The sequence below is a fragment of the Rhinolophus sinicus genome, chromosome X, assembly GCF_036562045.2.
Source record: "Rhinolophus sinicus isolate RSC01 chromosome X, ASM3656204v1, whole genome shotgun sequence".
In the NCBI taxonomy this organism is placed as follows: domain Eukaryota; kingdom Metazoa; phylum Chordata; class Mammalia; order Chiroptera; family Rhinolophidae; genus Rhinolophus; species Rhinolophus sinicus.
Genome location: NC_133768.1, coordinates 42291821 through 42318418, shown reverse-complemented (window position 1 = coordinate 42318418; position 26598 = coordinate 42291821). Strand labels below are relative to the sequence as shown.

At 36.0% G+C, this 26598-nt stretch overlaps 1 protein-coding gene across 20 annotated transcripts in view; it reads left to right on the top strand.

Annotated features, from left to right (window-relative positions):
• Positions 1 to 26598, top strand: part of HUWE1 (HECT, UBA and WWE domain containing E3 ubiquitin protein ligase 1) — a 160820-nt gene that overhangs the window by 17367 nt on the left and 116855 nt on the right. For all 20 annotated transcript variants that reach the window (XM_019718919.2, XM_019718910.2, XM_074323887.1 and 17 more), the window contains 4 exons: positions 13547 to 13613; positions 16773 to 16871; positions 17612 to 17818; positions 19219 to 19371. In XM_019718919.2, coding sequence (XP_019574478.1) covers positions 13569 to 13613; positions 16773 to 16871; positions 17612 to 17818; positions 19219 to 19371 — 504 coding nt within the window. In that variant the 5' untranslated portion in view covers positions 13547 to 13568. The remainder of the gene's footprint in view (positions 1 to 13546; positions 13614 to 16772; positions 16872 to 17611; positions 17819 to 19218; positions 19372 to 26598) is intronic.

Genomic DNA, 26598 nt, shown 5'->3' with positions numbered 1-26598 from the left:
CCAAACGGCCGCTCCTATTTTTCATCTTGGGAAAAACTATTTGATCATTTAATATATGCTCATCTTAAAAGTGAATCATTTGGAAAAGTGTAGTTTGTTTTAAAAAGTTGAAATTTGCGCCAAGTAGAAAACTGTCTTGGTTGTTTTTTTGCTCCTTTAATTTTGAGACTAATTCGGATTGTTCGTGTTTAATATTTAACATTTATTTTGAACTGAAGATAAAATGTTATAGACAGTGCTTCAAGGGATCTTAGTTATTATAGTCCCATTTTATTTATGTCTGAGGCCCAGATTGTTCTAAGGTCACAAAGTCAGTTGATGGTAGGGAACTAGACTACTTTTGCATACTGTTCCTTCATTTTCAGCAAACACCTTTCACGTTATAGATACAAATATTTTAAAGCAGCAGATTGTTCACATTGTTGGTTTATTTAAAGAACATTGGAAATGATTATGTGTGTGGTACTGTTAAATTGACTCAGATCCAGTGGCTTGATCTTTTTCTGGGACTTGATCTTTTTTCTGAGGGCTTTGTTTTAAAGCTTTGTTGTCAATGAATTTAGGTTTTCCTCCTTCATATGCAGATGACGTGTAGAAGGGTTGGAAAGACCAGCTGTTTTTTGCTTTTGATAGAGATTGATCCAGCCCAAGATTGCTGCCCTTACTTTAATCTGGAACTAAAAGAAATAGAACAAATAATAATATGGCTTACTCTTTGCCAGGCACAGTCCTATGTGGTAGGCTGTATTGTTTATTTTCCAGAAGTTACTGGCTGGTATAGTAACTTGTCTAAGATTATACAGCTAGTAAATGGAATTGAAGCTTGGTTCCCTTTGACTCCCGGACATTTCCATTGTGCTGTTGTCCTCTACTTCATTTTGACTTTCTTCCAGTAGTATTCCTCAGTGTCTATCTTTAAATAAATAAAAAAAGTAATCAACCTGTATGGTAAGAAATAAATACATTACTGAGGTTTCTCCTTCTCCCCCCATATAGATATATCTTTTGTCAGAATATATTAAGACATTAAAACCTAGCTTTTATTTAGAAATATACTTAACCTAGCTTTTCTATAGAAGATTTGTGCCTTTTTCTACCTTGCATCAGGATACAGGACCTAGAGGATTTTTTTTATCCTGGAATAAAGAATTCCCCCTTACATAGAGGAGGTTTAATCTTTAGAGATGGTGCGTATTTCTTTGTAAACTTGGGGATATGACAGAATTGGAGCTGAGTAATGCAAAAGGATTGGAATTCTTCTTGGTTTTCACTACTGTCTTTATTGTATTTGACAGCCTGTCTATTTCATAGTGTATATATTTTTTAGACTAAAGCAATATGCCCAAAGGTGAAAGCTGAGCTAATTGTTTCACTTTTGCTAAAGATGTTTTCTGCTTTATGCAACTTTAATCTAAAAACCCAAAGTTTTTAAAAAACAAGGTTATGGTTGGTATTATGTAAGGATTTATCTTATGTACTGTGTTGATCTTGTTAATTATTTTCAGCTTTGCTTTGGCCAGTAGGAAGTTGTAATTTAATTGTTCGTTTTTGTGTACTGACTTTCATTGGCTTTTACATTACCATTGCTTCTAATCTCCCTTTTTCTTTTTTACATTTCTGTACACCTGGCTATCTCATAGCACCCATCACAATGCCATCTATTTGTATATATGTGGCATATAAAACGTTCATTTATATAGTATTTGTTGAATGGAAAGATACAGATTGAATAAATCATATAAATTGGTTTTCTCAGTTGAAAATTTCATCAAAAGTTTTAATGTTTGGATTATTTACTGGATACATTAAACATTTACTGGATAGTCATTCATTCATTTATTAATACACTAAGTGACAGTTTTTATGCTGGTGACAAGAATGCAGATAAATAGACACAGTCCCACTCATACAGAACTCACTCTAGTGGGGAGATGGGTGTGTAAGTAAACAGGGTGTTGGTTGAGGGTACAGTGGGGGCACAAAGGAGGGAATGATCGATTTTCCTTGGGGAGGAGATATCTGAAATAGCTTCATAGAGAAGGAAACATTTAAGTTGAGCTCTAGGGGATATACAGAGAGTAGCCATTTTAGCAGAGAGCAATTTGAGTGAAGGTATCCAAAGTCTTGAATGGTAGGGAAACTAAAAAGCTTGTCATGGTTAAAGCATGTGGGGAGCCTAGGGGAATATTATATAATGTGGCCCTGGTAAGAAAGGTAAGCAGGGACTAGGTCCTAGAGGTCTTAGATGCTGGGTTAGGTAAGGAGTTTTCACTTGATGTAGGTAGATTTTGAATTTAAGGGAGATTTCTCTGGCAGCAGTGTGTGTGGGGGTGTGTGGAATGGAGGCATCTGGCAGGATAAAGTCTTTCTTTTTTCTTTTCCTTCTTCTGCCTCCCCCTGCCACTCCGGTTCAGGCTGTTATTTCTCAGCCTAGTTGTGTAGGGCACAGCTCCCTGGCCTGTGCTGGTATTATGGACCTTGCACTACCCCTGGCTGAGGCAGTCGGTCTCCGGTTGTCGGTTGGCCGCTCACAGCAGTCCGCGGCAGCTCTCAGCAACCTCCGGCTGCTCACGGCAGCCCAGCTCCAGGGAGAGCCGTTGTTCACAATCTTAGCTGTAGAGGGTGCACCTCACTGGCCAATGTGGGAATTGAACTGGCGACCTCGGCGCTCCAACCACTGGAGCCACCCGGCCGGCCCTAGGATAACGTCTTAATTTAAAATATGTTTAAGAGATTTTCAAACATGCACAAAAGTTAGAAAATAGTGTAATTAACCCCCATATACCTATTACCCAGCTTCAGAAGTTAACATAAGCTATTCTTGTTTTATTTAGACTCCACTCCCTCATTATTTTAAAGCAGGTTCCTACGTGAGTATCAAACTGGCAAAACAATAAATATCTAATAAAGTGCCTCTCAAGTCTGGCCATGCAGCTAAATCACCTGTACAGCTTGGGGGGGAAAAAAAAAAGAAAAAAAAATTCCACTTCACATTTACTGAGTATATACAAGGTGTGATCAAAGAATACGGTAAATGTTTAAATAAATAAAAATTATTACAGTAAAAGACACTTTGCCATTAACCCCCTTCAGAATACTCCCCCTTACTTCAAACGCACCTATCCCATCCTTCTTGCCACTTTCTGAAGCAGTTCTGGAAGTTCTGTTTCATGAATGTATCTAGTCTCAGTAGTGTCGATTCAAAACGTTTACTTTTCGTGGCCATTTTGACTTTGAGGAAGAGCCAGAAGTCACACGGTGCCAGATCCAGTGAATAAGGTGGATGAGGACACACCGTGATGTTTCTATTTGACACAAATTGCCATATACCAGAAGTGATGTGTGACACGGATCGTTGTCATGATGGAGGATAAAGTAAAGACACACGAAAGAGGACTTGCAGAACTATTTCAGAAAGTGGCAAGAACAATGGGATAAGTGTGTTCGAAGCTAGGGGGAGAGTATTTTGAGGGAGTTAATGGCAATGTCTTAGTGTAATAATTTTTTATTTAAATTAAATATTTTTATTTAAATTAAATACACCGTATATTTTGATCACATCTTGTAAGCCACACCTTGTATAGCCAGACGTTTTCAATTTTCAAAATAAGCCTTGGTTGAATTTGCATAGCCAGGGTTGAGAACTCCAGATTTATTTTTTAAGTAAACTATTTTAAAGATATTTTTTTAAGTAGCTTGATTTCTGATGGGTGTGTTTTCCTGAATTAACTGAATGCTGCCTCTGGCCCTTCTGAGTGAAGTTCACCTATTAGATAGTGGCAGGCTTTTCTATGGTTAAGTTCTTGATATTTGAATAATGAGTATTAGTTTAAAGGCTGATGTCTTAATTTTCTGTTAGAAGTGGGCAAGATTAAAAAAGCACTTGCATCTTTGAAATTCGATGTGATGGGATAGGGAATAACCAGTCATTGTTATAATTGATCTTTTGTGTCAAATCTAGCCATAAGGAAGGGGATGGGAGATATCATTCTTAAAGGGTAAATTAGGATTATTCTGGAGCATCAATTTAAAATGTGTAGACAAGCTTATGGACCTTGGTCTTAGAGAAGAATTTATGGATTTGACCTCAAAGGCAATGGAAGTAAAAGCAAAAATAAGTGAATGGAACTATATCAAACTAAAAAGTTTTGGCACAGCCAAACAAACTATCAACAAAACCAAAAGGCAACCAACTGAATGGGAGAAGGTATTTGCAAACAACTCCTCTGATAAGGGGCCAATATCCAAAATATATAAAGAACTCATACAAATCAACAGTAAAAAAAACCAGACAATCCAATTAAAAAAAGGGCAGAGGACCTGAACAGACACTTCTTCCAAGAAGACATACAAACGGCCAAGATACATGAAAAAAATGCTCAACATCACTAGCTGTTAGGGAAATACAAATAAAAAAACACAATGAGATACCACCTCACCCCAGTCAGAATGGCTATCATCAACAAGACAAATAATAAATGTTGGAGAGGCTGTGGAGAAAAAGGAACCCTCATACACTGTTGGTGGGAATGCAGATTGGTGCAGCCGCTATGGAAAGCAGTATGAAGGTTCCTCAAAAAATTAAGAATAGAATTACCATACAACCCAACAATCCCTCTTCTGGCTATCTACCCCCCAAATTTGAAAACATTTATCCGTAAAGATATATGTGTTCCGATGTTCTTTTCAACTTTAGTTGGCCAAGACTTGGAAACAACCAAAGTGTCCTTCGATAGATGATTGGTTAGGAAGATGTGTATATACACATACAATGGAATATTACTTGGCCATGACAAAGATGAAATACTGCCATTTGTAACAACGTGGATGGATCTTGAGATTATCATGCTAAGCAAAATAAGTCAGAAAAAGTTGAGAGTCATATGATTTCACTCATGTAGGATATAAAACTGAAAGAAACAGACAAGGCAAACGGAAACTCAAAGACAGAGAACGGTATGGTAGTTACCAGAGGGAAAGGGGGAGAGGAGATAGAAAAGGGTAAAGGGAGTCAAACGTATGATGGTAAGGGAAGGAGATTTGACTCTGGGTGGTGAACACACAATGCAACGTACAGATGATGTATTACAGAATTGTACACTTGAAACCTATGTAATTTTATTAGCCAATGTCATCCCAATAAATTTAATAAAAAGTGTGTAGATGGGGGGGGTCTTTCCTTACTTTGCCTAAGTGACAGCATTCATTGCTGTTTTCACTTTTTGTTGGGAATGCTAAGAAGGGCTCCTTGGCATGTCGTCATTTCTTCTCTACTGGCAAAACTGATCTACCAACTTGGAACCCTGTTTTGTTGCCAAATTCTTTCGATGCCAGTATTTCTAAGTAATTGGGAGCAATGAGCAGAAGGATAACTTCTGGATCTTCAGCTTCCCGGTACAGTAGGGCAGAGGATGTGTAGGGGTGTGTTCTGACACCATTCTTACCTCCAATGTCAGTGTTGGAGGTATCAGATTCCTACTTGGTATCCCTGCCCTTGTTGTCTTTGAATATACTGAAGTGCAGAAAAGCACCAAGAGTAAGTAAGCAAGCATATACACTTAACCTGAGTCATAGTGTTTTCAGATTTTGAGGGAGACACTGTCGAGGTATTTCTGCAGATAATTTCCAGATTTGTCTTGGGTGAGTAAAGGCTGTTTTTCAGTTGCTTTAGTATTGTTGTGTGTGTGTGTGTTTTCCTTAACAACAGCAAACATTTGTTAAGCAGTTATTACGGTATGCACTGCTGGTTTTTTCTGCATGCAGTTTTTAAAAGATTTATTGGGGGTAACATTGGTTAATATAGCAATTTGCAAGTGTACAATATTATGATTCTACATCTGTACACTCTTACCAGTTTGCTTTATTATTACATCTTATTATCCGTGTTCCATAAAATCTAGGTCAGCAATCCTCAGGGTCATATTTTATGTGGCCAAGAATAGGGATCTGGGTGTCTGTGGGGGGGGGGGGCGGAGTAGACTGTGCATACAGACATTGTGTGTATGGTGGAGTTGTGGAGCAAATTTGGTTTGAATCCAGGTTATAGCACTGGGTATATGGCTACTTTGGCCTCAGTAAATTGGGAACAATCTTCATCTCCAAGTTTTTACAAAGATTAGAGATAATGCATAATAGATGGTCAGTAAATGTTAGCTGTTATTATGATAAATTGATCCTCAGAGTATTTGTTGGGTGGATATTAATGTAAATAAACACTAGATTGGATGGAAAGGCCTGACAATCCGTTGTGTCTCCTTTAACAAATGTGTTATGTCTGTGCCTCTGTAAAGAAATAGTGAATAGCAGGCTGGGTTTCAAGATTCGGCTTGCTACTTCCAGACAGGATGCAAGGTCCAGGCAGTTCTCACCTGAATTTACTTTGAGACTGCAGAGAGGTGAAGGGAATGACTGACTCACTGCGGGGCAAAAATCATCGAGTATTTTGCTTTGTGGCACATTGGAGTTTAGAGTTTTCTAAGCATTTTTGATTAAAAACTGCCATAATGGTTTTCCATGATCTCAGTGGGAATTTTCGGCTGACTTTGATTCATCCACACTCGCGTACATGTGTGCAGCATTTCTTAATCTACCAATAATAAACCAAATCAATAAATATTGAGTGCCTGCTCAAGTGTACCAAACTCGAGGATTAAACAATAGAAGACAGGAAAGAAGCTCCAAGAGCAGGCAGCAGCAAGCCAATCCAAGACATTTGTTTACATGATTTGTTTTTAATTTGATGCACGCCCTTTGGCTCAGGAGTCATTGTTTTCTACCTTAAAAATTGTACAAAAGAAAAATTATCGCTGTAAATGGATGCATGATGATAGAAAATTGGAATCTGAAAGCATGAAGCATGAACAAAAGTGTGTGTTATTCTGCCACCTAAAGGCAACCACTGATAATGCATGTTTCTTCGCTTCCCAGGTGGATTTTTTGTTTTTCTTCCCCACCTTGTGGCAGACGTTTTCTCATTAATAGAGAAGTTGATAGGTACAGGATACAATGTTAGCACATAGGGCACTCAGTTGAGTTTTAACAGATGAGGGAGAGGATTGTCCTACTTCTGGTTAAAATTTGTTAGTCAAAATCCATGAGTGTTCCATAAGTTAAGGTGAAATAGTGAATCTAAACAGTTCCCTACCCTCAGTTTCTTAGGAATTTTTCTTTCCATTATCTTCTCTTCCCCTCTACCTTGTAATGACCCCATAATTCTCTGCTTGCATTTACAGCCAACCTTTCAAAAGAGTTTTGGTTTGTTTTTTTGTTTTTTTACACATACTATGTATGTTGCCTCACTTCCCATTGATTCCCTGACTCACTCCAGTTTGTTTTCCTTTCCCACGACCCCACTAAAAATACTGCTCAGGTTATCTCTTCCCAATTTCAACGCACATTTTCTGGACATGTCTCATTTTGACATTTGACACCATTGAGTGTCAGTCTTGCCATCTTTTGTCTTTCATGATACTGTGAACTAGTTTTGCTTGTAGGTCACCAGCCTCTCCTTTGCCGGGTTCTCCTCCTTTGCCTTACCTTCAAATGTTATGTCAAATAAGAACTCAGTTCTGGGCTTCTTCTCTGTAAGTGATGGTCTCCACACCTGTGGCTTCAAGTTCTGTGTATGCCGACAGTCACAGATTTTTTTTCTCAGTGCATACTTCCTTCCTGAACTCTATTCTACAAATACATATGTACCTATCAATGTGGAAGATCCTGTGCTAGATGCTAAGAACTTAACACTAGAAAATCAAACCAGTTGGATTGCTTGATACTTGGCTGTGAAAGGAAACAGGGAGGGTACTCTAATAGAAAAATAACAATTAGGCGAGCTTTTTAGATGGGTTGCGATGGGAAGTCACTTTGGGTCTTATTTTAGTTGGTTGCTCAAATGGAACCAGCTATGGGAAGAATGGGAGTGTGGGGCAGAAGCCTTCCAGTGGGAATAGCACTTGTAAAGGTCTAGAGGCCAGAACTTAGAGTGTTCCAGAAACTAAATGGAAAGACTGATGTGGTTGTGAAGAGAGGAGATTGGAGAGCATTCCAGGAGCCAAATCATGCCAGGGCCCTATGGGCCATGGTTAGAGTTTGGATATAATTCTAGGGAAACCGGTGAAAGGTTTTAAGCAAGGAAGTAACATGAGCTGATTTATGTTTTAAGAAGATTGCTTTTGCTGTTCTCGAGAGTGGATTGGATGAAAGTGTGGAAGTGGGGAGATCAGTTATCCCTATTTCACAGTTGAGGAAACAAGTGCACAGAGGCTGATTTGTCCATGCTTATACAGTGAGTAAGTGATACATCAGTGATTCGAACCTGCATTTCCTGATTCTGAGCCTGTATTCTGATCTTTGTTTCTCAAACTTTAATATAGAAGTCACCTGAAGATCTTATTAAGATACAGGTTGATTCCCTGGGCCTGGGTGGGGCCTGAGAGTCTGCATTTTTAATAACTCCTGGGTGCTGTCACTGCTGCTGATCCTTTGACCATACTTTGAATAGTAAGGCTAGTCTACCACTACACTCAGCTGCTATTGAGCCAGATTTGGGAACTACAGGTGTTTTCTGCCCTTAAGGTAATTCAATATTGAAAGTCACTGTAAATTTGATGACCTGGAGGTGATTACTACACGGTGAGTTACCCTTTAAAGAGCACCTTTCCTCAGTCTATTTTAATCGTACGCACTTACCTTAATGTAAACCCTACAAAACTAAGATTCAAACCTCAAAGGTAAATGAAGTTTGGGGGAATGAAGAAGTGATAAATGGGTAATTAAATGGAAGTCATGGTAATAGCTATGGATGGTGGTTCATACGGTAATAATTCGTTAGTTTTCTTAAAGTTGATCAAACCTGAGTTTAGGAAGAAATGTTTTATTACATGTAGAGATTTCTTAATGCTCAGAGTTCTGGTCTGACCCAACAAAGGCAGAGGCCATGTTCAGGAATTTGTTTAGAACTAACTTCTTTTTGTTAGAGGCTTTTTTTTATGTAACGGGATTTTCACCTATTTAACTTCTAAGCATTAGGTAGAACTCATTCCCTAGTCACTTGTTCCCATCATTAATGAGATTGATAATATCTCATCCTCTCACCTTGTGCCCCAGTTTCCTCTCTTGCCATAGTTTTTTGAACAATAGGATCCAACAATGTAGAAGAATCTGTCACAAATTTATGTTTTCATCTGCAGGCATTTATTGTAGTAATAGAACTAGTAAAGTGAGCAGCATGTTTATTAAAGCATGCACTTGGGAGTCAGAAAAGCCTGGCTTTAGATCTTGGTGCCAATATTCATTAACCAGGCAAGGTACTTAATTTCTCTGAGCCTCAGTTTTCTATCTGTAAATCGAGTCAAAACTTGGCTAGAGTGGTAAAGATTGTATGAAAGACAATTAATTATACAAAGCCCCTGGGCAGCATGTCTCAAAATGTACTCTTTGGGATACTTAAGTTTATGGACTTTCAGTAGATGTCACTTAAAAACCGGTTCTTTGCCCTAATAAGTTTCCTTTATCCGAGATTTCTTGGAGCTATTAGTATTGTCAGCCAAGTGACTGTCCTAGAGGAAAAGGAAATTCCATTTGTAACATTTACCAAATTACTGGAACCTTGTCTTCCTTCATGGAGCAAGATACTCTAAAATGCTTTGGGAAACACCAGCCTAAGTATTGTCTAGCTTGTAATGGGCACTCAAAAATATTCTCCCTTACCACTGTGAAATCGGCTTAGAAATAGAATAATGGTGCAAAAAAAAAATCTTGAATGTTTCTTAATTGATGTCTCATAGACAGTGACATCTTTCCTTTTTAAACTATAGATGTTGTCTTGCAACAAAATTATGGAAATCAGGTTAACATGCACTTGTTATGGGGACGTGTGTGTCTTTTTATTTGTTTTGGCTTGTTTTTTTAATTGGGTGCCAATCATCTGAATCTGTTTGTAAAAAGTTTGGAACCCGAACACTGGGGAAACTGAAAAAGCCAAAGGCACTTGCTCTCCCAGAACCTCAATAAGCTAGGCCATGCGCATGGGACCTGTGCTTGACCAGATGCTTACACTTGGGACTTTGCATCTGGAGTCACTGATACCTGAGGTAAATAACCTGAGACCATTTAGAAATCATTCCACCACCAGCAGTAGCTTCTAGACATCCAGAGTCTGGTGTTGGCGGTGTAGGTACCCCAACTAAGCTGTGTCTGTGGGAGGTTCCAGCTGCATTGCTTCCTTGGTTCCTCCTGTTTCCTTAGTGTGGATCTTTAAGCCTTCCTGTTGGTTCTGTGAGCTATTAGCTATCCTTCCAGTAAATCACTTTTATTTAGTTAGCCAGAGTCCATTGTTCTCAGTCCAAACCCTTGACAGGTACAGAATCCCAAGTCAAAACAGCTTTAGTTAAAGTTAGACACTTATTGTGTAAAGATTTGCGGGTGATCTCATCTGCATTTTTTAAAACCAGTAAAATAGTTGTGAGTTGTTTATTTGCACAAGTTATTCAGTGCTCTTGTTTTGGAGGATTGTTTGGGTTTTTTACTGTTGATTTTTGAGAGTTCTTTATATATTCTAGATACTGTATATGGTTTGCAAATATTTTCCCCTGTTAAGTTTTATAGTTTTACATTTCGGTCCATGATAACATTATATTAGTTTCAGGTGTACAACATAATAACTCAGTATAACTAGAAGTTTGTACTTTCTGACCACCTTCACCCATTTCACTCACCTCACCCCCGCTTCTGGCAACCACTAATCTGTTTTCTGTAGCTATGAGTTCAGGTTTTTGTTCGTTTGTTTGTTTGTTTGTTTGTTTGTTTTTGAGATTCCTTATAGAAGTGAGAGCGTACAGTATTTCTTTCTCTCTGTCTGACTTATTTTACTTAGCATAATGTCCTCAAGGTCCATCCATGTGGTTGCAGATGGCAAGATTTTCTTTTTTGTGACTGAATAGTATTCCACTGTGTGTGTGTCTGTGTACAACACATTTTAAAAATCAATTTATCCATTGATGGACACTTAGGTTGTTTCCATGTATTGGCTGCTGTACATACTGCTATAATAAATATGGGGGTGCATATATCTTTTCAAGTTAGTGTTTTCATTTCCTTTTGGTAAATACCCAGAAGTAGAATTGCTGGATCATATTTTTAATTTTTTAAAATTAAAAATTTTAAGCAAGAAATTTTAAAATTAAACATTTTATGAAGAACCTCCATGCTGTTTTCCATGTGGCTATTTTTTACATAAAGTATGAGACTTAGGTTGGAGTTCATCTTTTTTGCCTATAGATATCTACTTGCTCTGGTATCATTTGTTAATAAAACTATCCTTTGATTGAATTGCTTTTTCCTTTTTCAAAAATCAGTTGGACATATTTGCATGGATCTCTGGTCCATGGATATATGTGTCTGTTGTACTTCCTACAATACTAGGTACACAGTAGTGATTACTGTAGAGATATATAGATATATGTAACAAGTCTTAAAGTTGGACAGAGTGATCCTCCCTTTTCTTCCTTTTCAAAATTACTTTAGCCATTGTGGCCCTTTGCCTTTCCATATACATTTTAGAATAATTTCAGTTTACAAAATTATCTCGCTGGGTTTTGGATAAGCACTGCATTAAACATATATATAAATTTGAGTAGAATTGACATATTTACTATGTTGAGTCTCTTAATCCATGAACATGGTATGTCTCTTCATGTATGTAGATCTTTGGTTTTTTAAAATCAACGTTTTGTAGTTTTTAGCATCCAAGTCTTGTACATGCTTTGTTAGATTTACACCTAAGTATTTCATTTTTTTCTTGAGCAATTGTGAGTCATGTTGTACTTTTAAGTTTGGAGTACACGTGTCCATTGCCAGTATATAGAAATATGATTGATATTTGTATATTTATCTTGCATCCTGCGACTTTGCTGAGTACTCTCGGAGGTTTTTCTGTAGATTCCTTGTGATTTTTCTACTTAGATAATCTTTTGTCATTTACAAATAGGCACAGTTTTATTTCTTCCTTTCTGATTCCATACCTGTTACTTCCTTTTCTTATTGCAGTGGCTAGAACTTCCAACACTGTATTGAATAAAAGTGAGAATGGACTTTCTTGTTCCTAATTTTGGAGGGAAAGCATTCAGGGATTTGGGTTGTATGGTGTTGTATGTAGCAGAGGCAGTCTAATAGCCTCCCAGCAAATGATTGCAGCCTCAGTAGTGTGATAGCCACTTGCTTTAAGTGATGGGTGTGAGAAGTTTTGTGAGAAAAATCAAGCCTGAGTAAATATATAAATAGCTCACTTACAGTGTCCACTACATGGATCTGATTGTTGCCAGAATCTTCTTGGCCTCATTTTAGATAGTTGGAAGTTGTTGACCACAGACAATTTGTTCATTTTCTATTAGATGCTGAGGTAAATTTTTTAAAAGTAATCTGGAATCACATGCTTTAAGTGTGAACTCTAGAGGGTAAACACCTTTTTTCCTTCAGGAATGGTTTCTACAGAAACATTAGAACATGTTCTGGATTTTTCACCAACTCTTTCGGAATGCCCATTGGTTGAATGGATGCTGGCCATACTGGCAAATATATGTTATTTCTACAGTACTGAGTATGTTGGACTAAATCTAGGCCAACAGTTGCCTAAAATTTATACTTGTGCTTGGTCAGCTTTACATTATGACCGCCTTCTTCAGGGAGGGACATTGACCTCCAGTGACTGCTTTGTAGCAAATACATTATTAGCAGCAGAATCTTTGGTATGTAAAGAGCTTGCAAGTCACTTCTGTGTATGTGTCATTGTTGCTAATGGAAAAAAACCTTTATTTCTTCCTGAGCCTTGGCCAGAGCATCTTGAAGGACCTGTCTGTCATCAAAGATCGCCTAGGTTTATACTATGGGTCTAGTCAGACTTGTTCACTTTTGAGCCTTCCAAGTAACATGGCCTTGATTGATTCTGTGTTCAGGACATTTATAGTGGGAGTCTTATACCTCATTTTCTAATTAAAAAATAGAAGTATTGTATTGCCTTTGTTCTTATAACACAACTGTTATATTCTTATTGGTTAAAAACAGTGAAAGATAGAGATTCACAGATAAAACAATCAAATACAGTCCTTTTGGTTAGCAATGAGTTGACCTTTTGATTTGTCCTTTCCATCTATTTTTTTAGACATAGGTTTATACTGTTCATTCTGTTTTGTAACTTATTTTACCATGAACATCTTTGTATGCTGTTACATTTTTAACAGTTGGACATTAGATCCTTTCCAGTTTTCAATTATGAGTTTAAGAGGTTTGTAAATAAAAAAAAAGACATTGTAATTTTGGCTTAAATTGGTTACAGACTTTTGCAACATATGGATGTGGGCCATTTTTATCTGGATTGTTTACTCCTCCTCCCTGCCTCATAGCTGTGCCTCTGAGTTGACGTAGCATCATAATGCCAGAGCTTTTATTTTAAGCATTTTGCATGTTCTTCATTCTATATTATCTGTGTCTAAGCATGTAGAGTTCAAGATTGCGACTTAAATTCTCACTTGTTTGGGGATTTAATTTTCAGATCATAAAACGAAATCGAAAACATGAAAGTAGACAGGACTAAACTGAAGAAGACACCTACTGAGGCTGTAAGTATCCAAAAGTTTGCTGTTTTTTCATTTCAGAATAAAATCCTTGCAATCAGTTCACCCATACCAATCTTCAAATATATCATCACTTATATATACAAAGCAGTAAAACAGAACTTCCCTGATTAAAAAAGTGAATAAGCTAGTGACCAGTGGAAAGTGAGCACTAAACAGTTTGTAGCTCTATGTACTTAAAGTAGGCTCGCTGGCTGCTATTCCTATGCATTGAAAGGTTATAGGGTATAATGGAAAGAGCAGATGTGGGGGAAAATCCTTTCTGTACTTGTGGGATCATTCTCAATTTTGTTTTCTAGAAAATTAAAGTGGTAACACCTTTCTTACTAGATTTCTTGTGAGGCCAGTGTTTAGCTTTCTTTATTACTGATTCTTAAGCATGTAATTCAGCTTAACCTGTGTATTAGCTGGCCATGTCATCAACAGTAGAAATCCCAGTTTCAGCCCAATATTCTATCATCTAGCTTAAACTGAGTTCTGAGATTAAGAAAGTATTGCATTGTTATGGCACTCTTGTAGACCTCAGGTGCTGTAGTTTAAGGAGCACAGGCTGCTTTGGAATTAGACATGGGTTTGAGTCTTACCAGATTTTTGTGGCTGAGAATTTAACTTGCCAGGTTTCCACACCTGTAAAACAGAGTTGAGACTTCCTCACGCCTTGATGGGAGGTAGTGCTTAGCCAAGTATCTGGTGCATAATTAGTTCATTTTCTAAATACAGGCCACTAGGTTTTTTAAAAACTAAGTAATTACCTGGTAAGTATCAACCCACAGGTATCACTATGAACATTTTGCTATATTTCTTCCAGTCTTTAAAAAATTATTGCATGGGTAGTTCTCCTGCCATTTTCACTCAGTGTCACACAAATGAGTATGAGAAGTGCTGGCTTCCCATACCCTCTCCAGCATTATTATTATCTTTTAAATTTTTGTTCATAGGCGGGGAAAAATATTTCACTGTTGTAATTTGTATACTTTAATACATAGATTTTCAAATTTGTTGGACTTTTATCCATTGTCTGCTCACGCTGCTTATTTTTGTATTTGACATTGGAATGTCTGTTTTTTATTGAATGCCACACATATTGAGTAATCATTTTTGATATCTTGGAAATACTTTTCATTTCCTTTTGATTTTTTTTTAATCTGTTTTGGCATCTAGTTTTTGACAGTTGGGTACTCAAATTTTTTTTGGAAATTGAAGAGCAGAAAGAAAACTTAAACTATACAAATAATGAAATGTAAAGTATATATCCAAAATAAAAAGACACATGACAAGCTGGGGAAAATATTTGTAACCCGATGTAGTTAATATCTTTAGCTAAATCAGTAGGAGATGACAGTAGGATATCTTTAGCTAAATCAGTAGGAGTATCCCGATGACAAAATGTACATAGGCCATGTCAGAAAAGAACAAAGTAAACTTGCAGGATAATTCAACCTTGTAGATAATCAGAGAAATGCAAATTACATTGATTTTTCTTTTAACCTAGTGGATTGTTAAGGATTTGTTCTTTGAGTCACACCTGTATACAATCTCATGGTTTACAACATTTGATAGCTGCTAGCAAATTACTTAGGAAAAACTCACCATAGTGGAATTTTTAGATCATTGATTATGTATGTTTTTAAGGTTTAAAGATGCCTATTTTTCTCAAGCAGCATACCCAATTTCTCCTTGCTGTGGTCAATACTAGGTATTATTTTTAAGAAAGACTATTTACCTTTCAACCCCTTTATCTATTTCACCCACTCCCTGCCTCTGGCAACCACCAGTCTATTCTCTGTATGAGCTTGATTTTCTTGTTTGTTTATTTTTTTGGGACTTAGCTTAAAGAAAACCATTTACCTCAAGCCCCTATTGTTTGTTCCATGTTCTGTTTTGAGTGCTGAAAATACCCGTAGTTTAAATCTCACAACAACATTGCTTCATTTGCAGAGGAGGATACTGAGATTCAAAGAGTTGGCTTACCATCTACCTAATTCCAAAGCCCATACTCTTTATAGTAGTATGCTCTCAATATTTAAGCTCCTATCATGTGCATTAAGTGTTTTATGTATGTGGCAAACATTTGAGCTTCACATTTCTGAAGTAGTTATTAGGACTGTTTTCCTGGTAAGAAAACTGTGGCTTAGAGGTTGGACTTGATTATGACCAAATAGCTTAGTACACATCAAACTAAAAACTGAACCCAGATTTGTTGGGTTCCAAATCTAGGCCCATTCCCAGGATACCATCCTGCTGCAGAGTTAAAGAGCAAGTGTAATCACTTCTAGCTGCCATCGTTAATGGGAGGCTTCTCTGTCCCAGCCCCTATCCTCGTCCCCCCCACCCCCACTTTCAGAAACTTGACTATAAACTCAATCCACACCTTGTTACCTGACAGACGGGCCCTTTTCATCAGTAAAAGAGAGCAGAAATGGATGGAAATGAAAACCCCAAGTAAGAATGGAGTCCTAGTTTTACAAAGTTCAGGATCTCTTTGCCCTCCTATAATTGGAAGGTTCCATGTTGCAGAAAAATATAGCCATTACTAATCTTCACCTTTAACTGTGCATTCACTAGAGCTTTTTCTCTGATTCAACATTCCTTATTAGGCATTCTGGTTAACTTTCAGATCATGGTACAGAGTCCTTCATTTTGTTTTTCTTGATGTTTAGCTTGTTTCCTTTATTTCTGTTGTCAGTACCCTTCCAAGTAGTTTGTCTAAATCTACACATTTATCTGGGTTTTAAAAAAGGCTCAGATACATTGTTTCATTATAAGATTTCCATTTTAATCCCAAGTGATCATCAAGCAAATTTTTACTTTTCTTAAGTACCATGTTTCCCCGAAAATAAGACCTAGCCGGACAATCAGCTCTAATGCGTCTTTTGGAGCGAAAATTAATATAAGACCCAGTATTATATTATACCCAGTCTTATAGTAAAGTAAGACCGGGTCTTATATTAATTTTCGCTCCAAAAGATGTATTAGAGCTGATTGTCCGGCTAGGTTTTATTTTCGCGGGAACAGGGTAGTACATCCTATTAAAAGTTAAATTGCTGAGTGTGTTGGCTTGAGCATTTCTTTTCTAATTCTTCCTCTTTGTGTCTCCCTCATACTCCAAAATACCCTTTTTGAAAACCTGTTTATTTTCCTCAGCCTGCAGACTGCAGAGCCTTAATAGACAAACTCAAAGTTTGTAACGATGAGCAACTCCTTTTGGAACTGCAGCAGATCAAAACATGGAACATTGGAAAGGTATGTGAATCCATGCTCCCAAAGACAGAGTTCCCTGGACTAGTACGTAATTTTGTATGCTCTGATACAAGAGAAACCATAATGAGGTAGCCTCATTCAGGAATAACTTAATAAGCACCTAGTGTATATGTCTAGCACAGCTCTAGATCAGTAGCTTTTAGCCTGTGAATGATTGCCAAGGAAGTTTTGAAAGAAATGTGAAAGAAAAATTTTGCTAGCTGAGGAAGAGGAACATTTAACATGGGTGATGATAAAGGTTATCTCAACCACAAAATTCCTTCAGTTTCACTGACAATATGAGTTTAAGATTGTCTTTACTTTTAGTTTAAAAGAATCTTCTTTAGATAATTAAAAATAAACACTTCTGATAAAATGGATCTGGCAGGGAGGGTCCTTGTGTTTCTAAACCTCAAAATGTAGCCAGAATTCTCCCAGGGGTTGTTTGGCATCTACTGGTGAAAGCAAGGGGAGGGGAGGAAGGGAGAGAACACAAACACACACACACACACACACACCATATATATATATATATATATATATAACAATGAATTCACGTCCACATGGCTCAAAGTACAATCTTTCTTCTATGGATTTCTATACTGGTGTGGGATTGAAGAGAAGCAAAGAACTTGTCTAGGTGTCATGTTCAGCAATCCATTGTAGCAAAGCTGAGCTACAAAGCACCCACATAGTACTTTTACCTTAATCTTATATCTTCCTCATTCTCTTCCCCTCTCCAGTGCGAGTTATATCACTGGGTGGATCTGTTGGACCGCTTTGATGGAATTCTGGCAGATGCTGGACAGACAGTAGAAAATATGTCATGGATGCTCGTGTGTGATAGGCCAGAAAAAGAACAACTGAAAATGCTCCTCTTGGCTGTGTTGAACTTCACAGCCTTGCTCATTGAATACAGCTTTTCCCGGCATCTGTACAGTTCCATAGAGGTAGGAGAAGTTCAAGCCTATGTGATCTGTTCTTACCTAGAATTGTTCATATCTAGAATTAAGGAAATGGTTGTTTCTCTCTGATGATTGCTTCTTTCCTTTTCATTATGGAGCTCTGGGATTTTCCACGTCAAAGACAATCGTAGGATGTTTCTTGGATATAGACACCCTTCACAGGATTGATGGGAAAGTTCTTTCTTTAATATCACCTTCACCCTGCCTTTCATGATTCAAGAAATTAATGAGCATGTAATACATGTGTTGAAGTATTCTTGGAAATTTGCAGGAATTGATCTTTGTCCCAGGTTATAGAGCAGCCCAAAATTACTTTTAAACTATTAGAAATAGTTTGATTTTCTTGACATATTACTTACTGTTTTTCTTAGTTTTGTTGTTCTGCTTTTCAGTCTCTTCTCCCCTTTCCTCTAAATGTATATTAATAATATGCTCTGTGTTCTTAAAAAGTAAAGTGGGAGCAGGAATCCATGAGTTTTTGAATTGGTCTAAAATCACTATAAGAAGAAATGCTTTTCCTTTAGCCTAACTTTTAGACTTTTTATCACTATCGGTTAAGTGCCCTGTTGTGTGTTAATTTTTCTAAGTCTTCAGTGAAGAAACAATCAGAATCAGAACAAACAAATAGAAATAAAATAGCTTAGGAAAAGAAGTGGAATAACTGAACTAAAGACCCAGCACTCGAGTTTTAAGTGGGGAGTGGATAATCAGTGTTGAAGATGAAATAGATTAGCTGCAAAAGAAAGTCCATGGCCATCGGACTAATCAGCAACTGGAAATACCTGGGTTCATTTCTAGCTGAATTACATACTGATTTTAACCCTGACCAAATGCTTCAACATATTGGTGAGTTTTGATTGTATTAAAAAATCAAAATAGCGACTCTTGGGTTACTGTTAAATATACTGTACCCTAACAATCATATGCCACTAGGTTTTGGAATCTTTTTGCTTCTATATGAAGGACCCTGTATTTTAATTAATTCCAATTTTATATTTGTCGTAAAGGATACAGAAGGAGCATAAAATGATCTTTTTTTTATTTTACAATACTTTTAGTCAAGTTAGAGGCAGTGTTGTTGAGTTCCACCATGTATTAAAATATCACATTTGCTTCCTTTGTTAATCTGTATTGGGTACACAGGTGTCCCCCCCTGTGAAATGCTGTTCAATTTTTTTTTAACTTTATTGGACTTCTGACTTGCTGTTAGATTATAAGCTCCTTGGGGACAAGGTTGCATGTTGTAAGTGCTCAAATATATTTTTTGTACTGTTAAACTTCTCAAAAGCTTTGTAAATGTTGACAAACCTATTACATTGGCATTTTAAGTTTTCAAGGCCTATTGTGCTTGATACCATGAACTTGCCCTTTTTTGTCCCCTGTAGCATTTGACAACTTTATTGGCTTCCTCTGATATGCAAGTGGTGCTGGCAGTCCTTAACCTCCTGTATGTGTTTAGCAAAAGATCAAACTACATCACACGCCTTGGATCTGATAAGAGAACCCCACTGCTAACTCGGCTGCAACATTTGGCTGAGGTGAGTCCTGGGTGAAGAGTTGGAAAGGCACAAAAATTGAACCATATAGTACCTTTTCACAGGTGTTTCTTACAGTGTCAAAATGGATAAGTGCCCCTAACTTTACTGGCCTAATTGAGTAGAACTGTTGGAACTCACTTAGCTAGGTTCAAAAAAACTAACGTGAAATAATTTTGAGGAATTTCATGAATGTCTGTTCACAAAGCTGAATCTCTTTGTTCAAAAATCGCAATTTCTCTTCTAGTAAGAGAGTTCAGAATCAGATTCTACTTGGAAAGGAAATATGGTACAATAAAAGATCTGGATTTGCATCCTGGCCTTGCTTATTAACTCTGATATCAGTTTTCATCTGGGAATTTAGTATATTTACCTTAAGAGTAGTTTCAGAATAGGAAAATGTAGGGTACTTAATTCTGTGCTCAATAATTGGCTTGTGATTGAAGGCAAAAGCTCTCATATAAAAGTTGAACTCAACCAAACTATTGTCCAGTGTTCCTAGAGGCACATTGTTAATATATACTCAGGTTTGAGAGAGGTAAGAGGTAGCCATTGCTAGAGAAGAAAGCTTGATAAGTATGACTTATTTTAAAAGCTGATTAAAGGGTTACCTCACAAATAATAACTCAAGTTTCAGGCTATTTTTAAGTGCTATAAAGAGAATATTAACCACCTGTAATTTATCAAGATGCAGACTTCTTTAAGATTTGAGCATATTTTCTTGGATTTACAAATATATATATACAGACATACCACCTTTTAAAAAAACATTGTAAATATTGTCTCTTGATATTAAGAAAATGCAAGACAGTTCAACATTGGATCCCTAAGTAACAGTTAAATGAAAAAAGAAGCCGTATCTCACTAGATGATTCAAAAGCATTTGATAAAATTCAGCACATTAACAAAAACTAGTATAAACTCTTAGGAAGCTAGGAAAAGAAACTCTAAATTTATAAATTATCTACCAGAAGTCATAGAAGAACTGAAGCATTTGCATTGAATTCAAAAGTCACATAAAAATGCCACCTATTACTTTTGCCACTTAAATTTGTAAAAGAGGTCCTAACCAATATAAGAGAAAAGAAAGAAATAGGATATACATTAAAAGAGAAAACTTGTTATTTATAGGTGATGGAATTGAGACTCTTGGTTTTTTGGGGAGACAATATAAAATTATTAGAATTAATGAAAGTACAGTGAGGTATCCAAGTAAATGATTAATATACAGAAACAAATAGCTCCTTCTTACGTTAGTAATAACCAGTTAGAAAATGATCAGAAAAAAGGCCATATTCACAATAACGACAGTGTCTTTAACATAAGCCACATTGGGTAAAAGTATAAATTTAAGAGAAAATAATATAGAAAAATATAGTGTGATCTGATGAAGGAATTCTTAAAAATCCTAAAGCATAAAACATATGGTGAAAATTTGAATTTTATAATCAGAAGTAAGATTTCTTTTTCAGTGAAAAACATCACAGTTCAGTGCTACTCTTAAGGTGCTTACATTGGAATGTAAGTCAGCACACTGCTTTATTCATCAATAAAAATCCAAATTGAACAGTGTACTTACAAATGTGGTTAAATACCATTCTGCTGCAAACTCATTTTGTCATGGACCAATAACACATCTGAACAATTGATGGAACCAGCGGCTTGTCTTTGGACAACATTAAGCAACACTGCCAGAGACAAAAGTTAGCGGACTGGTGATAGATTGAGAGATGTTTAGCAGTGTTTAAAACTAAAAAGGGACTTAATGTAGAATATCCAAGGAGTTCTTTCAAATCAAGGATAAACAGACACAGGATATGAATAGACAATTCACAGACCAGGGAATTCGGCACGTGAATAGCGTAGATGCTCAGACTCACTAGTAATTAGAGAAATACAAATAAACAAGATACAGCTTTATAAAGCTGTATCTGATTAGCAGGAATTAGAAAACTATAATTGTAAGAGCTAGGAGGTATGCAGGGCTATAGACACGCTTATGCATTGCTGATAGGTAGGTGTGTAGACTGGTACTCCTGGGTATCATCCCAAAGATGATATACCCTGTTATTCCGTAAGTTGACATCTGTGGGAATATTGATTGCATCCTTGTGGTAGGGAGAAGTTGGAGGCAATGTAGGTGTCCATTATTTGTAGATTGGGTAAGTAAAATGTGCATGCATACTATGGACCAAATAATATACATAGCAACATAAATGGCTTTTAAAAATAGTGGTGGGGGAGTTTTAAAAATGTTTATTGCTCAGTACCATTTCTAAAACTTAAAAATGTACACACAAAGCAAAACAATAAATGTGAGAAAACAAAAAGGATACCAGAAATGAAAGGAGTTGCCTTTGTCGGGGAGAAAGGAATCTGAATGGCAATAATGGAGCAGATGATTTATATAAATATGCAAAAGAACATAAACCTAACCAGCAGTATTTAAGATCTGTTAGAACAAAACTGAATCTTTACTTACAGATTTAAAAGATGTCTAAATTTAACAGAGACAGATATCATTTTTTTGCATGGGAAAATTCAGTAGTATAGTAGGGGCTCTTTGGTGAAATTAGGGCTAACAGTTGGTAGGTTATTTTTAAAATCTTCTTAAAGCAGGAACTTTTTTTAAAAAAGTGATTAATACATGCATTTTTACAAAACTAAAACATAAATGTCGATTCCCTTATCTGTCTTTGTAATGTAAGACCAAGGACTTGACTTTGAGTAAGAAACAGTCTGTTAACCTTGCTTATACATACTACAACTACAACCATGTTTCCCTGAAAATAAAACCTAGCCAGACAGTCAGCTCTAATGTGTCTTTTGCAGTGAAAATTAATATAACAGCTGGTCTTATTTTACTATAAGACTAGGTGTATAATATAATATAAGACCGGGTCTTATATTAATTTTTGCTCCAAAAGACACATTGGAGCTGATTGTCCAGCTAGGTCTTATTTTCAGGGAAACACGGAATCTGTGATTTCTTTAAAATGGAGCAACAATGTAAAGACTTTAGTTTGTTAAGGAACCTGAATAAAGAGTTACCCTGAATCTCTTTTCCCTAATTTGTCAATATTATTTTAGCATCTTGCCTGTTAGTCTCTACAAAATATTCAACTTAGTTTAAGTCATTGTTTTACATAGTATTTAAAATCACATAATTATAATACATTACAACTGACATAAATGAGTTTGGGGACAAACACACCTGCCTTGGTACATACAGAAAGCTGGTGGGAACAAAAGAGTGCCCTCAACAGGCTGCATCAGTCAGTATGTCTTAGAGAAGGCATGGAGAATGCAGTTAATCTGTCAAATTGGTTAAGTGGAGAACTGGTAATAGCATCAACAGGAAAGCAGAAATGCACAAAAATAGCTGAGAAAATACTGATAAAGAATCAGGATCATTTGCTGTACCCGATAAAATACAAAACCATGGTAATTTTAAGTTTTGTAATTGGGACAGGAATAGACAAATGCTGAATGAAATAGTAAGCCCATGTTGCTTAAGATCAGGACAGTGGGACAATTGGCTGTTTGAGGGGAAAATGTTTACATCATTTCACACCATTCACATAAATCTTAGAAACACATTTAGAGGTAAATACAGGCAACTTTTAACATCTTTCATGAGGAAACATTTCCTAAGAAAGTCAAGAAACCTAGAAGCCATTTTTAAAACTGACAGATCTTATCATGTGAAAATATTAAAACTGTATAAGATAGTTATAAATAAAAGACAGATGACTTAAATTGGAAAAATATTTGCAATATATACAACAAAGGAGTAATGTAATATGTAAACAGCTCTACAAATCAACAAAAATGTAAGGATCCAAGTAGAAAAATATGCAAAAGCATATAAGATAAACAATTCATAGAAGAATACAAAGTATTTCTTTTAAATTGGCCACTAAAATATGAAAAGGTTGCACTAGGAATACACAGGGGAAATGTACATTAAAGCAAGATCATTTTTAACTCTGAGATTGGCAATAATATCTAGTATTGGCTAGGTTGTGGGATAATAGGTAGTTACAGACTTGGTGTATGAATGCCCTTTTGTAGGGTCATTTGGCAGCACTTTTTCATTTAAAAATGTGTTCATTTTTATTTTACCCAGTACTTCTATTTTAAGGAAATTATGTTCACCTGTGCACAGAAATGTATGTATAAGTATTCTCATCGCACCATTGTTTGGAAAAAATTTGAAGCATCATAATTAACATGGCATAAGCCCTAAGTTATGTATGACCCTGAAAGATATCAATGAAAAGTTCTCTTAGCAAGAAAAGCTAGTCAAGATCCTCATGGTTTTTCAAAAATCCAAAAGTAAAACTATATTAATAAAGTCCAGAAAGTTACATATCTAATTGTAAACTTAGAGAAAGAGAATTGAATTGGGGGCAAAGAAGATGGGTGAGTTTCACTTTTTTATTCTCTACTTTTGAGTATTTTATAGCTATAGTATAAGAATTGGTAAAGACTCTTTGCAGATACATTTTTAGTGACTTGTTTGTATGCACTGTTCTGTAATTATTTGCTGATTTAATAGCAATTATATGTAATCCTCTTAATCTGAGGCTAGGAATTATTTTATGTATATAATTTTATTAATATATGGAGAATTCTTTTTAGTCTTTAATTTAAAAAAAATTTTTTCAATTATGGTTAACATTGAATATTTCAGTTTAAGGTGTACAGCATAGTGGTTAGACATTTATATAACTTACGAAGTGATCCCCCGATAAGTTTTGTACCCACCTGACACCATACATAGTTATTACAATATTATTGACTAGATTCCCTAAGCTGTACTTTACATCCCCATGACTATTTTGTAACTGCCAATTTGTACTTCTTAATCTTTCACCTTTTTCACCCAGTCCCTTAACCCCCTCCCATGTGGCAACCATCAGTTTGCTCTCTGTGTCTATGAGTTTGTTTCTGTTTTGTCTGTTGGTTTATTTTGTTTTGTAAATTCTGCACATAAGTGAAATATGGTATTTGTCTTTCATTGTCTGACTTATTTCACTTAGCATAGTATCCTCTAGGTCCATCCATGTTGTTGCAAGTGGTGGGATTTTGTTCTTGTTTATGGCTGAGTAATACTCCATTGTATATATGTACCACTTCTTCTTTATCCATTTATCTTTTTATTGGACCATGTAATCCATTTACGTTTAAATAATTATTGATAGGTATGTAGGTTGATGGTTGCTTAAGTTTGAACACATTCTAAAGTCACTACCATTTTTACTCACACCCTCCACGTTTGTTTTTCATTACTTTTTACTTCTTTTGTGCAGGTGTGTTTATGTGTATTCCTTAATTTACTTTCGTAATTACACATGATCTTCCTACTTTTGCCTTTCAACCTTTCTACTAGCTTTAGTATTGGTTGATCCACTGCTCTTATTATGTTTGCCTTTGTCAGTGAGATATTTTTTTTTTAAATAGGTATTTGGAATCATTGGCTTTTACTAAATTTAAAGTAAGAAAAAATAATTACAATGTCCTGAATATTCCCCATACATGCTTCTGTTAAGTCATGTCACCAGCTCTGTCACCTTTACCCCAATTCAATCATTACAGATTTTTTTCTTTAACATTTTAAAGGAAATGTTAATTTTTTTCATAGTTATTACAATATTACTGATTATATTCCCATTACTGTTTCTACAACTGGCAATTTGTTCTGAGTTTGTTTCCGTTTTGTTTCTTCATTTATTTTGTTTTGTAGATTCCACATATAAGTGAAATCATGGTATTTGTCTTTCTCTGTCTGACTTATTTAACTTAGCATAATACTCAGTAGGAATTCTTATAACCATTTTACAGATGAAGAGTAGGAGATTAAGCAAGGTGAAGTGATTTCCTTATAATTCTCACAATTAGGAAGTGATAGAACTGGGGTTTGAAACCTAATCTATTTGCTTTTTCGGGTCATATCCTTTGTTTTTTTAATTAAAGTTTATTGGGGTGACAATTGTTAGTAAAGTTGCATAGGTTTCAGGTGTACAATTCTGTAATGCACCATTTATATACCGTGTTTCCCTGAAAATAAGAGCTAGCCAGGCAATCAGCTCTAATGCATCTTTTGAAGCAAAAATTAATATAAGACCCGGTCTTATTTTACTATAAGAACGGGTCATAATATAATGTAATGTAATGTAATGTAATGTAATGTAATGTAATGTAATGTAATGTAATACAATAATACCTGCTCTTATTTTACTATGATATAAAACCGGGTCTTATATAAGTCTTATATTAATATCTACTCCCAAAGACACAGTAGAGCTGATTGTCCGGCTAGGTCTTATTTTCGGGGAAACACGGTATCACATTGTGTGTTCACCACCCAAAGTCAGTTCTGCTTCCATCGCCATGTATTTGATCCCTTCTACCCTCATCTACCACCCCTTTCCCCCCATAACCTTTTCAAGAGCTGTACTGTATTAGGGTTTTGAGATTTCAGAACAAGCTTTATAAATGTTTAGGGATGGAAGAGCTCTCTAGAGTTAATCTTGTACTGTGTATAGAGCCACAGCAGCACCTATCAATCAATATCTCTTCAAATCATAGAACCCTAGGTTGGTTGTCACACACTAACATTTCATACTTAACTATTATGTGTTCTGACCATTTAGAATGTAAAAGTTAAGATACAGGCTCTAGTGTTACATGGCACACATATACAAAGTGTGGAATTTTTCTTTAGCTATTGTTTTGGTAGATCAGGATTATCATGTTCTTTTCTTCCTTTGGATCATTCTATCACCAGGAAGGATTGCTTAAATGATTGCTATTATGTTCTTTTTTATTTTGGATTCCTTTTAACTTCGACAGATATACTTTTCTTTGTTCTGAATTGGACTAATGTAGAGACTATAGATTAAGATTGATTTCTATTTTTGGACACTTTAGAATGACAGGTGCAGTTCATTGCTGGTTTTGCTAATATATTATGTGTTTGATGCTTTGCTATTACAAATAAAATAATCTTACAGGTTTTTGAGGGTTAGATATAATATGCTAAGTGTTCAGCAGCTGTCGTTACTAATAGCCTCCATTAAAAATGTTAAAACTTCATTTTTTTTATAAAATGTAAAATTTCTATGAAAATATAACTTGTTGATGTGGGTTTCTTTCCCCTACATCTTCCTTTTGATATGTAACTCCAGTTCTAATAGTAGTATTCTTGATAGACATTTTGGTTCA